Here is a 14,965-nt window from a genome sequence, read left to right as displayed (position 1 = left end):
GACGAAACTAGTATCGTTTTTGAGAAAAATAAAACCACTCTTTTAAAAACATTAAAAAAAAGAAATATGTTTTTTTATCAGACGGATAATCCTACTCATATTTACACTAAAAACTAATATTTTTGACATAAAAATAATATTTTTAATAGATGACTCACATAAAAGATCTGTCTCTTAAACTTGACATGTGAGATCATCTCGCACAAGTTTTTGTGTAAAAAATATAATATACATTTTTTTTATTTTATATTGAGAGGATAAAGATATTTTTTGAAAGTAATTATCCTATCATTAATACTAGTAATCCTCATATGGAAAAATATGTGTGTAAAAATAATTCTTATAATGTTCAAAGATAAATTAATATTTTAATTTTAATTATTTTTAAATCGAAAATAAATAAGAAATATGATATTTATTAGTGGTAAATAATAAATTTATTAACGTCTAGATAGTTATGCTAATGGGTTAATTCATTATTATATAGTATAGAAATTCAAATAATATAGATTATATATAGTTTGCACAAAATTTTTAAGTTAATCTTAAAAATAATGAATTCCCAAAATGGCTTAGGGTTTATTTATTATCACGCGCTAAAGCCTAAAACCCTGGACTTCTCATTCCCATTATAAATAGCCGCTCTGCTTGGCAACGCCGCCGCCACCGAAATCGATCTGCTCGGCAACGCCGCCGGACGCCGCTACTCCGTTTCCAGGTTTTCTTAATCACTTCTTCCGTTGTTTGATTGTGTGGTCGTGTCACCGATCTGCCTGAATTAATTTCCGAACACGCGAATTTTTTTTCGTCATGGCTCTGTTTGACCACTTTGTGAAATAACTAATTATTTGGTAGTGCGTCAGTTTATAGCCGAAGCAGGACACGCGAGTGATCTTTTTTTTTTGGGTTAAAGATGGCATGTTTTTTAATGATCATTTATGCGAGGTTGTTTGGTAGAAATGTATGTTCTCCAACTGATTTATGTTGAAAAAAATGTCAAATGTGCAGGATCCATGGAGTTATCAATTGAAAATTTCGCATTTTATGCAGTGGTGGGATTTCCCAAGGCATGTGCATAGTCAGACAACGAGAACGTAAATCTCGTGACATCCACAGGATGAGAGTTTCTGGGTTCTATCGGCGATTCTTTTCTTCTCAACTGTTTCAGGTTTTCTTTTGTTTTAACCATTGTGTGTATGACATTCAAGGTATCTGTTTTTGTGAAGATATCAAATGATATTTAGTTCTCCTACACATATAATTTAAGCATGTCAACTGTTGTTGCTTAGTGACACAACCTGCCATTCAAAATGTGTTGCAACACGTGATTTAATATTTGTTTTTCTCCTTTCCTAATCGTCCATATTATTTACTTTTACCATCAACATATTATTATCTCTATTGGCAAGTAAATAACAGACTTGCTGTTGCAGAGACACTAGCGACCATCTTGTGGGTATCCTTTCATGGCTATCTTGTAGCTGGTGATTGGAAGTCACTCAGTCATGGTGGTCTTGATCAAAACTCGCTGTAGCTGCTAAGGATTTTGCGAAACATGCTGATTAAGTTATATTTTTATGACTTGCGACCACTATGTGCTGGTCATAATGTAATGATCAACACAGTTTCTATGACAAACTACTGGCGAGTGGCTGAAGCAACATATTTGTATCTCATATAGTTTAAATAATATGTCGATGTTACGAATTTTCTCAACCTGATATCATTGTTCCCTTTGGTCCACATGTGGGGTCTGAAGTTTGGCTCTCTGGTACTTCACTTTGCCTCTGAGATGAACGCAGCACCCCATATCAGTCCATTCCTACAGTTGAATTTGGATAGGTTTATCCTATATTTACCTGAACATATGAGGAGGGAATATTAGAGCAGTATTTCTCTATTTAATTACTCAAAATATTGTCATTTAGATATCCTAATGTCTTGAGTTTACAGGAGGAGTTTCCTTGATGTCCCGAGTTTGCTGCCAGCGTTTTATTTAAATCTACTATGAAGGGGGTATATTTTATTTGTGGTACCCAAAACTAAACTCCAAAGGATGATTGTGGATTTAAATCTCACGACGGTCGTCTTAGACTCGTCAATGTGTCAATGCTGATGTGATAATCCATTTTCTGATGGTGTTTTACATCTATACATATGGATTGTAATATATCTTTGATATGTTAAATGGAAATAGACTTATTCATGTTCCTGCTCGCATTTAAATTTTATCTGCCCATTTGATTCGCTTTAACTATTGTTGACTTTTTTTAAATTTCAGTTCGTTTGGATGCATTTCAGATATGTGACATTGAAATTGAAGAAAATGTTGTCAGAGTTGGTCCTATGTTGTGAAGGTATTTGCCAGTTATTTATATGAAAATCCTTATAGGGTGCAGTTGGCAGGAGAATTTCAAATCCATCACAACTTTTTTAACACGCTCGGAATCCTTGGATTTAAAATCCATTCCTTTACATTTTTACCTTATTATCAACTGATATAATGGATTTCAAATTCTACAAAATGTAATCATTTAAAATATTTCCCTCGAATCCTTCTCTCAAATTCAAATCCTTTTATCCAAATGCAACTTTGGAGATTCACATTAAGATTTTACCCTTTTTTTCAAATTAAACCAAATAGCATTTCCATCATGCTTGTCAATCTTCTGGGTCATGGGTAAGAAAGTATGGGCTATCATATATTTCCATTGTGAGCTAAATTACAGCTGATAGATCCGAGGAGGATGTCGCCTTATTGTAAGAGCTTTTTGGTGCAACTCCATTAGATCATCAAGCATCTTTTTGGGTCGGTTATATGGAACTATATTTAACCCACGGACCAACTTCAGCTGTTAGGACTCTTGATATTCTAATTTGATATCAGACTAGATGTTCTGATATCAAACTTCAGCTTCAACAGTGTCCTTTCTATTCCATTCAGTTTGTATTGAGTACTTATTCTTGACCTTAGTCGCCAATCCAATAAACATGTGTGGACATCGTATACATAATTGCATGCCTGTATCAGCTGGTTTTGACCTATATGCAAGGGTGCGTGTTAAGTACACCAGCTAAAAGCTATTGAGACCGGTGGTAATGCTTGTGATAAGGACATGAATGCTGCGTTGTTATCTCATTTAGTCATTTATAGGATGATGACAATTATATGATAAAATATTCTACCAAAATCTGGCATCTATCAAAGATATTGGATTTGGATTTTGAATTGGAATTGGAATAGGAATTGGAATTCATTGAAAGTGAACTGTCGATGAATTTGGAATTTGTTTTTGGAATTTCTTATTGTAATCGTATGAAGGGTTTAATGGTCCCATTCAACCAATTTGGCCATTGATGTTCAATGGCCTGGTTTGGGCTTACAAACAAATTGAGTCTGATTTGTGAACTCTCTAGTACTTCGCTTTGCCTTCGAGATGAATGCAGCACCCAATATCAGTCCATTCCTTAAGTTGAATCTGGATTGGTTTATCTTGTATCTACCCGAGCATATAAGGAGGGAATATTAGTGCAGTATTTCTATTTGCTTGTTCAAAATTGTCATTTAGATATACGAGTGTTTTGAGTTTACAAAAGAAAGAGTTCCCTTGATGTCCTGAGTTTGCTGCCAACGTTTTATTTAAACTACCTGAAACTACACGCCAAAGGATGATTGCGGATTTAAATCTCACGACGGTCGTCTGAGACGCCAGCGTGTCGATGCTGATGTGATAATCCATTTTCTGATGGTGTTTCTGTACATACAGATTCTAATATGATATTGTGAAGGCATTATACCTTAATAGACTATTGTATTCTATGGATTTAGAATTATTCTTTTGCGTTTTTAACTTATTATCAATATTAGAAATAGCATTTCCATAATACTTGTCAATTTGCTGGTTTATGGGTAATAAAGTATGGCAATCATATAACTCCATGGTGAGTTAAATTCCATACTATAGATCCGAGAGAGATGTCCCTTTATTTTAAGAGCATTTTTTTGTACAATTACATTGTTGCCTTTGGGCCAAAGGATTCAAAACTACACGTCAACTTCGTTGGATCCATTTGGTTCAAATTATAATGAGATGTACTATGTTTATAAATTATTTTACCGTTAGTCATTTCCGTCAACTTTGCATTGTCCATAGGATCCAATTTATGTTTTCTTCACTCATTTTTCATTTGGATTTGTTTATGTTTATTTTTAAATTCAATTATTGGGATTCCAATCAATCTCAAGCTTGATTAATGTGATTGGTCTCGAGCTCGAAACGAAAAAAATCTAGTTTTCTGTTGAATATTTATGCAACATTCAATGTTGCACGAATTGATTTCGATATAGGATTTTTTAATTAATTATTATTAATGTAATCAGGTAAATGAGGAAAGGCCACGTATGGGAGGGGTCCTTTTGTACGCTTTGATTCTGCAATTTTGATTTTAGATTTGAGAGTTGAGACACAAGGTCTTTATGCCATGTAGGCCAGAAATGTATTGTAAAGTCAAAAGGCCGCTGTATTTTTAAATTGGCTCCGACAAAAATATATTAACTATTAAACGGGAAAATTTATTTTTATTTTGACAAAAAAATAAAAACAGATTTTGGAAAACTTGGGTTTGCAATAATAAGTGGAGGTGCAAGCGAATTTAATTTAGCGTTATTGAAGCTCGATCTGAGAAATATTTCATCATATTCGATCATCAATATGAGTAGAGGTTAAATAATATATTCACTAATATATCATATGCTTGGATAATGGATTCTTATATAGGGACTTGAGCCGGAGTTTTATTTTTAAAATTTTTAATTATAATTTATATAATTTTTGAATTGAAGAATTTAGATTTGTAGTAGGATTTCATGGATTTATAGTGACTATTCAATATTGATTTAAAATTCAAAGCAAAAAAAATATAATTAGGCAACACAAAGGATTTCTGATTCAAATAATTCATTTTTAATTTTGATTCAAATGAATATATCTTATTTGATATATTGATTTGAAATTAAATCCACTCAAATCAAATTCGTCTATCTTGATAAGCCTCGATATATGTATTTAAAAAGAAACAACTGCATTTTGGGTCTTTTAATTTTGTTATTTTAGTCATCCAAGTTACAAATTTCAATTTTAACTCGATAATTTTTTAAAATTTCAGCATGTTTTTATTAGGAGAGCTGGTGTGGTATTATACACATTTGGACTATATTAGTTTCATGTCAGTGCTAACTCGAAAAATGACTAAATTGCAAAAAATAAAAAACAAAAACAAAAATAATATACTTAGATTAAAATTTGATAACATAATGGATGAAAATCGCAAAGTAACAACATATAAAAATCAAAAAAACAAAAACAAACAATTTTTCCTATTTAAAAATGTAGAGCTTGTTAAGTTAATTTACGCTTAAAAATATTTGAGTTTTAACTTCTCAGGTATATCAGCATATCTCCAACCCATTACGCTTTCTTGGTTTAACACTAACTTCAAGATAGTGTAATTCCTACACCGAATACAAAACTCATCTCCAACTCATTTACTCTACACTAAAAAAAATATTATTGGAATATTCTCTATTATTTTATTCACAACAACTAATTTATTCCACCAAATATTTTTAAACACAATAATTAAATATCATTAATATCTAAAATAATAGTTTATATATAAATATTCATTAGAAATATAATGAATTTAAAAAAAATTATTTTTTTTGTTTTAACATATGTGTCCTACTAAACTTAATAGGACGCCTTTATTGTTTCAGTCTTTTTTTAAAAAAAATAATGTTAATAATTAAATTAGAGTTACATAATTCAGAAAATTAAAACTATTGTTAAAATACATTACACATACAAATAATATTAAGATAAAAACAATTACATATAACATTCATAATTATGAAATTAAAATTTTATTATTTATTTAATTGATAATATAGTTCAAAACCCTAATTTAGTTATTTATTAAATAAATAAAAAAATTTAAAACAATTATTTAAAAATGTACATAATAATATTATTATAATATATCATATTATAACTAATCTTAATATATATTATAAATAAGAAATAGAAAACCACAAAAAAAAAAAAAAAAGATAGCATAGAGCTAAAGTGTTGCACCAAATTTGGTACAACACTGTAGCTCTACACTAACCTAGCCTAGCACTGAAAATAGCGCTAGGTTAGAGAAGAGAATCCAACGCTATGTTGGCGTTTTAAGGTAACATAGTATCGGATTGGAGATGATCTACAGGGGATAGATTGTGGTCATAGAGAGAGCAATTGATTCCACCAAAATCTTTAAAACTTCCCTCTACATTTGCTTGGTGATAAATGACCAATTAAATCAATACTTTGACTTGTCATTTTATAACAAAAAATTATATGTTGTTTCTAAAATCATATATATCACTCACCATACATATATTTGTAAAATAAAAATAAAAAAAAATATTAGCCAAAGTGAAGAAGGTACGATTGAAAATAAATGATTCTAAAATTTACCCCTTTGGCACGATGGTAAATGTTGTGTGTACTGAATGATTGGATGCTGGTCCCTTAAAACAGACAGGCTCCATTCATTCCGATAGTGACCCATCAAACTTTTATCTGTATAGTGCAAAATGTGAGGAGCCAAGTGCATGAAAAACAAAAATAATCGGAGTAAAAACACTTGTCCAATCCAATAATTGAGTTTTTTTCTTCTTTTTTAATTAAATTATCAAGTAGAGAAAGTTTACAAGTCGATACATTCTCAGATTTGAGAGTATAACATGCCATTAAAAATAAAATTTTTACTTAACAAATTATTATGGTTTTCTTATTATTATTGCCCCTGGTTTTTTCGCCTTATCAAGTTGTCCCTGTTGGTTTTTTCTCCGTATAAAACAACTGCATTATCATCCATCCAAATGTGTTTGTATACACGTCTATTGGTCTCTGTGTTGTCCAGCTCGAAAAATATCGGAATTTTATCTTGAATTATTGAATTCGAGTCGTACTCAAACATATCAAAAAAAGAAAAAATTGAGTTCAAGAGTTTTAATGTATCATACAACAAAAAAACATATTTTAAGTCTTTCGAATCTTTACTTTCAAGCAATAACAATTAACATGAATAGCTTTCGAACAAAATAGGGCAAACTATATATTCGAACTTCACATATCAGATTTCAGATCTAACTTCTAAATTTTTTTTTATATTGGGTTCGATTGAGTTCGGGTGGCGCCCCAGTCTATGGCCTGGAGTGCACGGATGCAACTGAATGGGATCAGCAAAAAATGAGGAATCGACTTGGGACGACTGTAGGGCTGAATATCGAACAGAAATACCAAATTTTCGACATACTGTGCTGAATTTTTTTATATATATAGATATTTTTTTTGGTATAACTAATTTTTTTCAGTATCTATACGGTATCAATATGAATTTTTTTCATACCAAAATTTTAAAATTTTGATATCGATACCGATATAAATTTTTTTTATACCGATATTTTTGTTACGATATACAAAAATTTTAATATTTTTGAGTTACTGGCATTTAAGTAGCCAAGTCTAATTTTTGACGTATCGAGTACAGAATTAACCCACCAATCAAAAATAGACATTGCTTATAAAGGGGACCCCAATTTATTATTCTGACAGCAATACACTGCAGGTGATCACATTAATTTTTGAAATATGATGTGACATACTATTCTTTTTCAATATTTTAGACTTTGGAATAAATATTTTTAATTTATTAAGAACATCTCCGGTACTGAGCTTAGAGAATAAGCTCACTGTTTGTAGCATTTCTTTTGCATCACTTTCAACCACAAAATTTAAACAATCACTAGTTTTAAACTTTTCCTTCAATCATATACTCAAAAATACAACTTTCAGTGAGCCGGCTATCCAATCACGCATTCATTTACTATATTTATAACTTTCAGTTATATATTTAATATACTCATATTCATTTATATATTTATTTAACTTATTAATAGTATATGTTAATTTTTTAATGATTTAATAAAAATTTGAAAAAAAATATTATTGAATATCTGTGGAGAACTTCAGAATAGAAAATTCAGAATAAAAAAAATTACAACGAAAATATGAATAATCATTCGTAAAATTAAATATAAATATTATTAATTAGGAAAAATTATTTTTTGGTCATTTATGTTTGTTGCGATTTCTATCCTTTATATTTTCAGATTTCAGTTTTAGTCCGCTATTTTTATTTTTTTTTTGGTAATTTTAATCCTTTTTTCGACGTGGCGCTGACGTGGCACCAATTCAGTGCTTATGTGGAGCTGACGTGTACAGTGTCACATAAGAATTTTCGAATAAAAAGAACCGAAATTGCCAAAAATCAAAACATGCAGGTCTAAAACTTAAATATGAAAACATAGCGGACCAAAATCGCAAAGTGACAAACATACAAAACCAAATTTACGGTTTTCCCTATTAATTATTAGGGCAGCATGTTCATACATGTGAAGAAGGTTCTTATATAGTTGTAAAATTTTGGAAAATAAATTTTAAAAAAAATTAATAACTAAATCTCCAACAGCTAAAATGCAACATTACAACTCCGAAACTTTCCAAATTATAATTTACAATTTTTAGAACCAAAAAAAAAAAATTAAAATATAGGGTTGGCCACGGTGCCACGTGCTCGTGTGGCAGACACAGCCGCTTCATGTTTTTTGGGGAGAGTAGTCACCCCAAAAATACATTTTAACTTCGTTTATACAAATACTTATAATTTTTTTTTTTTTATAAAAGTAGTTTTTAAAAAATTTGCGTCGAATTTTTTTAGAACAAATATTTGTTTGAACAATTATTCTATAAAAAAATAATTTGTTTTGAATTCGATTATTATCTTCTATTTTAAAAACATTTCTCAATCATTTTGTAAAAACTATACTTAGATAACATTTTTTTAGAAACATTTTATAAAAATTTTGTTCTAACACACACTTTAAACTTTTTTCACTTATAAATCACTAAAAATATGTTTAAAACACATATTCAAACATAACCTCGTTTTAAAAAATGAGTAATACTACAGTTACAACGAAATTTGTACAACAAATCTTATAACACAATATAGAGATTTAATTTATCAAAATATCACGATACATTATATACAAAATATCGCGATAAAATAACAAATCTCACGATATTATTATTGTAAATATCGTTGTGCACGATATTTGTTGTACCTAGAGATGTCAAAATGGGCTAGGTCCGTCGGATTGGCCCGCCCCGCCATACAAAATAGGTGGGTTGGGTTGGTAATTTTCCAACCCGCCTTAAAGGTGGGCCGGCCCGCCCCGCCCCACCTAATGGTGGGTTGGGATGGGTTGCAGGTTGGCCCGCCAAAATCCGCCAAATTACACGTAAGTCCGCCGGGTTGGGTTGGAGTTTTCCCAACCCGCCTTAAAGGTGGGCCGTAATAGTGGGTTGTGACAGGTTGTGGGCCGGCCCATCCCGCCAGCCCGTTTTGACACCTCTAATTGTACCTCTAGTATTTTCAGGGCAGATGCAACGAATGGCCATGGAGGGTGGGCATTGGCTGCCGACTTCAATCTCTTGGGATACTTTGTTATTGGCTGATTTTCGTAAAGCTAGAAAGGGGTTAATGGTACAAGATGGAGTTTCAATTAAACAGAAGGAAATAAATTGGGAACCTCCAGCGCAGAGCATGTTGAAACTCAATACGGGTGCTTGTGTCAATGAGAAGCGGAATAAGTATAGCATTGGTGGGGTGTTACGAGACCGACAAGGCCGACTCTTATTGGTGTCTGGTAAACAAATTAATCCACCAATATCAGTGGTCTATGGCGAGCTACTAGCTATATTGGAAGGGGTGAAACTTGTGTATGAGAAACATTTTATAGATGTACAGGTTGCTACGGACTCCCTACTAGCTGTGCAAGTAGTTACAGCTACAGAGAAAGATCTCGGCTACCTAGGAGTTTGTGTCTAGATATTACGAAGAGAATGCATCTACCTACTATCTCTAACTTTAGTCATGTTTATCGCTCAGCGAACTCTGTTGCGCATCATATTGCTCTTTTTGCTTCTACCTCACAATCATCTTTTGTATGGATGAATGGTGAGTTTCCTTTATGGTTGGTTAGACTTGTAATTGATGATTTTAAATAATAAATTTACAAGTTTTACCTTAAAAAAAAAAATTAATAATAATGATGTAGCTTAGATAGTAAGGTATTTGGTTAAGTCTAGAGGTGCACGTTTCAATACATTTCATCATCATTATTAATTTTAAGTTTGTTTTAAAATTTTATTTATTTATCTATTTTTGAGTTTGTTTTAAATTTTTATTTTATATATCTATGTTAGATTTAATAGACGTCGATTCCAATATTTATTTTTTTATGTTGAAAATGGGTCTTTGTTAAAATGACTGAATTTTTTAGTTTTTTTATAAGAGTAAAATGTATTTTGGTACATGAACTATTGGTAAAATGTCATATTGGTACACGAACTATTAAAAATGGCTTAATTGGTACATGATCCAAATTAAAGATCAATTTTACCCTTAATATGAACTAATATTATATTGATTAATTTTAAAATATCATATTTATTAAAAATTAATATATATATATTAATAAAAACCACAAAATCAATAAATAAATCATATGCATATAGGACTAAAAATACTCATTAATAAATTATTTATATTTTAAAAATATAAATAATTTATTAATGAAAAAAACACTCATTAATAAATTATTTATATTTTTAAAATATAAATAATATATAATGAAATGATATTTTTTCTATCAATGTTAATAATTATTCATTTAAAAAAATTGATATAAATTATATATTAATAAAACCACAAAGTCACTAAATAAATCATATGCATATAACACTAAAATATATTTAATGACGATAAAATATAATTAAATAAATATTTATTTATTAATATTTAATTCAAGTGCGAGTAAAAATATAAATTTATAAATTATTAAATCAAGTGGAAAAATTTTGGGTTATTAGAACTACGTAAATCGAGACAATAAGTGAAATTTTTTCTTTGAAATTTGTTTTTTCATGATCTAATCTTTAATGTTGAAAATTTTTGTATCAAATATTGAAAAAATAAAATAGTGAATATGTTTGTTTCAATTATTTAAAAACAAAGTCAACAGACTTCGGTGATCTATGTTTTTATCATAACAATATATTACAATATTTGTTGTATAATTTGAATTGACAATTTTTTATCATTATATATATATTTATATATTAATTTTTAATAAATATTATATTTTAAAATTAATCAATATAATATTAATTCATATTAAGGGTAAAATTGACTTTTTAGTTAGATCATGTACCAATTAAGCCATTTTCAATAGCTCTTGTACAAATATGACATTTTAACAATAGTTCATATACCAAAATACATTTTACTCTTTTTTATAATGTATTACCATTAAACGGAGAAATATCATATGAAACTAAAACCTTAATTTTTAAATTTTGTTTCGCTCATTTTTTTCTTATTGAAAAATATCTTTAAAAAATGACTTTTTGTTAGAGTATCGTGATATTTTGATATTTTATTGTGAGATTTTTCATTTAATGTATTATACGATTTGATAAATAAAATTTTTGTATTGAATTTTTTTTATGGTATAAGAACTTTTTTATAATTTTTGTTGTGACTTCAGCATCACCAAACAAAATTAATAGTAACAAATACTTTCTAAACCTTAAATATTTTATCATTAGTATACGGTCTTCGTCGACACTTGACAGCATCCCTGTCATAACATAATATGGGTCTTCCTAACCATTAAATTCTAGATCCGTTCTGAGTATTTTTTCTTAAATAATATAAGTCATAACAAATACATGCAACCAATGATAAAACCCGTAATGGCACGTAGTGCAGTGACACAAGAAGTGAACGAACAATTGTCCTCCCTTAAATTTTGACGTGAAAAAACGCATTTGCATTTTGGAATTTGAAAGTGCACACAATAATTATTATTAATAAAACAATAAAATATCCTATAAACTCATTCACCATTAACAACAATACACGCTTGCTTGACGAGTCTAAAAATTTTCGTTTATTTCTTGTTATTATATATGATTCAGTTATGTTGCTCTTTATTGGTATGATAACGCAAAATGTTTACCAATTAATCGAATTGAAAAAAAATATTTGAATGATATTTTAATCACTCATATTGGAAATGATATATTTTGTAGCTTGTTAAATTTAGTTATTGTTAATTAATTTCAAAAAATTTTAAGTCGTAGATGATATTGTAAATTAAGTATTAAATTTAAACCATAATATATATATATATATATATATATATATATATATTCGTTATTATATTTTAATTTTTGTTATGAATGATTATATATGCATATAATATAATCATTTACAACAAAAAATTTTAATTTCTCCCATACTTGAAGCTTGTGGTCTCTAACTATTGCTTTTATTCAACAAATTTTTTGGATTCGCCCCACACAAACGTCTATTCTATGAAGAAGAAGAAAAAACACATGAGTTTGGATCTATATAAACGGCCAAAAAAATCCCACAACCACATCTAATCTCAATGTTAAATTAAATAATAATAAGAACAATACAAAAAATAGAGTATTTACCACATCAAATACATAATTTTTGAACAGTATTAGAGGAATTAAATAATATCCCATCTCCCGATGTAATTTTTTTTTTAAAATAAATAAATGGTATTTGCATAAAAAAAATACAGGATTATTATCTATATCATTCTAAATATATATATATATAAACAAAAAAATCGCATAAATAGAAATAAAACAAATTTTCTCGCCCAAAAGGCCAAAAGGCATTTTCGAAAATAGTAAAGATATCATAAAATTAAAAAATACAAATAATATATTATTTAATGTAAAATTATAGATAGAAATAATATTGAATATTCAAAAAATAAGATAATATTATAAATGATAAAATATTTGATCTAAAAATTTTAAAATATAGATAAAAATAAAATTGAAACAACAAAATTTTTAATGCAAAGATAATATGAAGAAGTAAAATATTAAAATAAGACATTTATTAAACTCTGTCAAATACCCCTCCAACCACAATGAATTTAAATTGATTTCAATACTCTCTATGAAATCCGTTGTGATGACCTCAATTGTAGTATAATACATATCAAGATGAATTTTTTTAAGTTATCTAAACAATGAAAATGCATTATATTCGTAGTTTTCAAATCCTTTAATCCAATTCAACCTTAATTTATTTGTATTTTAATTATTTATTCACACACTCATATTTACTAATTTTGCCAATAATTGTATAAAAATAACACTCTGTGCATCGCACGATGGAATACTAGCATATATAAAACCAAGTCTTCCAAAAAAGGAAACTTCAAGTTTTCCCGCTCAAAATACTTACTTTAAACAGATTATGCATCTGTGTAAATAAAAAATTAAAATAAAAACATATAATATAATTTAAATATTTCAAAAAAATGATGTGTAATAGCATCATCATTACAACTCTTCAATTTTGGTGTTATCTATTAACAAATATATATATGTATATATAAATTAAAAAAATGAAAAAATATGTATCATTATATCTCATGCTTGACTCTTCGATTTATGTGCATCTATCTTACTAAAAACCTATAAATTATGGAATGTTTTTGGATAATATTATCGAAAAACATTAAAAATAACCAAAAAATACATTAGTTATTTATTTTTACTATGTCTATTAAATATATATATTTACAAAAAAGTATAATAAAAAAATAAATAATTGAATTATTATGATTAAATTATAAATTTGATAAAATAAAATTTTATGATATTTTTCATGGTTTTTAAACTTCAGTTGTTGTTAGAATGTCGAACCTATAAATATTCCATATCACATGCATATACAATAAATATATTATAATTATTTTCCAGTCATAGTATATTGGTATATTTATTTATTTTTATATACTTTTCATATTAATTTTTTTATTATATTTAATATAATAACAAATTATCAAAAATATAGAATTTAGTGTAACCTCATCTTATAAAAGTATTGTTATGCGATTTATATTACATTAGTATTTTTGTATTTAATTTTTCTATATTTCTATTCAAATTTTAAAATTAAAAAATTTTATTTAAACATTTTATTTTGTTTTTTTAAATATAATATAAGTATTGCATATGTCAAAATTATAATTATTAGATAAAAAAATATCTCAAGAAAATAAACAAAATGGATAAATTTATAATATTTGGAAAAATTATTTACATATTTGCAACAAATCAAAACAAAACAAAATATCTAAATTTAAAAAAATAGAACTTAATGTGCAAAAAAAAAATCTAGAATAAAAATTTATCAAATTATAATAATTTTTCCCTAAATGTGTGTACAAAATAAAAATAAATAAATAGTCAAATAAATATGACAAAAAACTTATAAAAAAAATTCTACACACTCGTGATTATATACATTTTCAAAAATAAAATATTAAAAATAATTTTAAATAATATAGTTTCTCGATTTTTTTTACTTTAATATGTTATGATGGTTTTTGGTACATTAAATATTTTTATATTGATTTCATTATTATTATTATTATTATTATTATTATTATTATTATTATTATTATTATTTTGTATTTTTCATCAAAGCTTTGTACAAATATTTATTTAAATAAATATTTTATTCTTTGATGACAGAGTGAATCATTTCTCATTTAAGACTTATTTTGAAGACCCAAATGTTTTGTCGTTGTCAGTGGTATCCAGAGTTACGAATCACAAAGGTCTAAAAATGTTGAATCCTAGGAATCTTAAAATTTTTTTTAAATATATTTTAAAATTTCGATATGTGGTATAACTAGAAAAAAAAAAATCAATGACAATTGTTGTATTAT

General features: G+C 27.6%; 1 protein-coding gene, 1 long non-coding RNA gene and 1 other non-coding gene across 3 annotated transcripts; all 3 read left to right on the top strand.

The window, feature by feature from the left end:
• The first annotated feature begins 569 nt into the window (after window positions 1-569).
• On the top strand, window positions 570-4,137 carry LOC140863679 (uncharacterized). The gene is made up of 2 exons (XR_012144004.1): window positions 570-1,168; window positions 1,434-4,137. It is a non-coding gene; the product is annotated as an uncharacterized lncRNA (long non-coding RNA).
• LOC140870235 (small nucleolar RNA Z161/Z228) lies at window positions 3,660-3,753 on the top strand. Its single transcript, XR_012147205.1, has one exon. It is a non-coding gene; the product is annotated as a small nucleolar RNA Z161/Z228 (small nucleolar RNA).
• Window positions 4,138-9,561: 5,424 nt separating the features above from the next.
• On the top strand, window positions 9,562-9,999 carry LOC140860571 (uncharacterized). The gene has a single exon (XM_073263572.1). The coding sequence runs from the start codon at window positions 9,562-9,564 to the stop codon at window positions 9,997-9,999; it is 438 nt and encodes a 145-aa protein (XP_073119673.1).
• Window positions 10,000-14,965: the final 4,966 nt, after the last annotated feature.

The sequence above is a fragment of the Henckelia pumila genome, chromosome 4 (assembly GCF_033568475.1).
Source record: "Henckelia pumila isolate YLH828 chromosome 4, ASM3356847v2, whole genome shotgun sequence".
NCBI classification, from domain to species: Eukaryota; Viridiplantae; Streptophyta; class Magnoliopsida; order Lamiales; family Gesneriaceae; genus Henckelia; species Henckelia pumila.
Note: the sequence above shows the minus strand (reverse complement) of the source record. Positions and strands in the feature narration are given on the sequence as shown.

Excerpts from the sequence above, each read along its gene's own strand:
- LOC140860571 (XM_073263572.1), top strand. The coding sequence starts at position 9,562 with ATGGCCATGGAGGGTGGGCATTGGCTGCCGACTTCAATCTCTTGGGAT.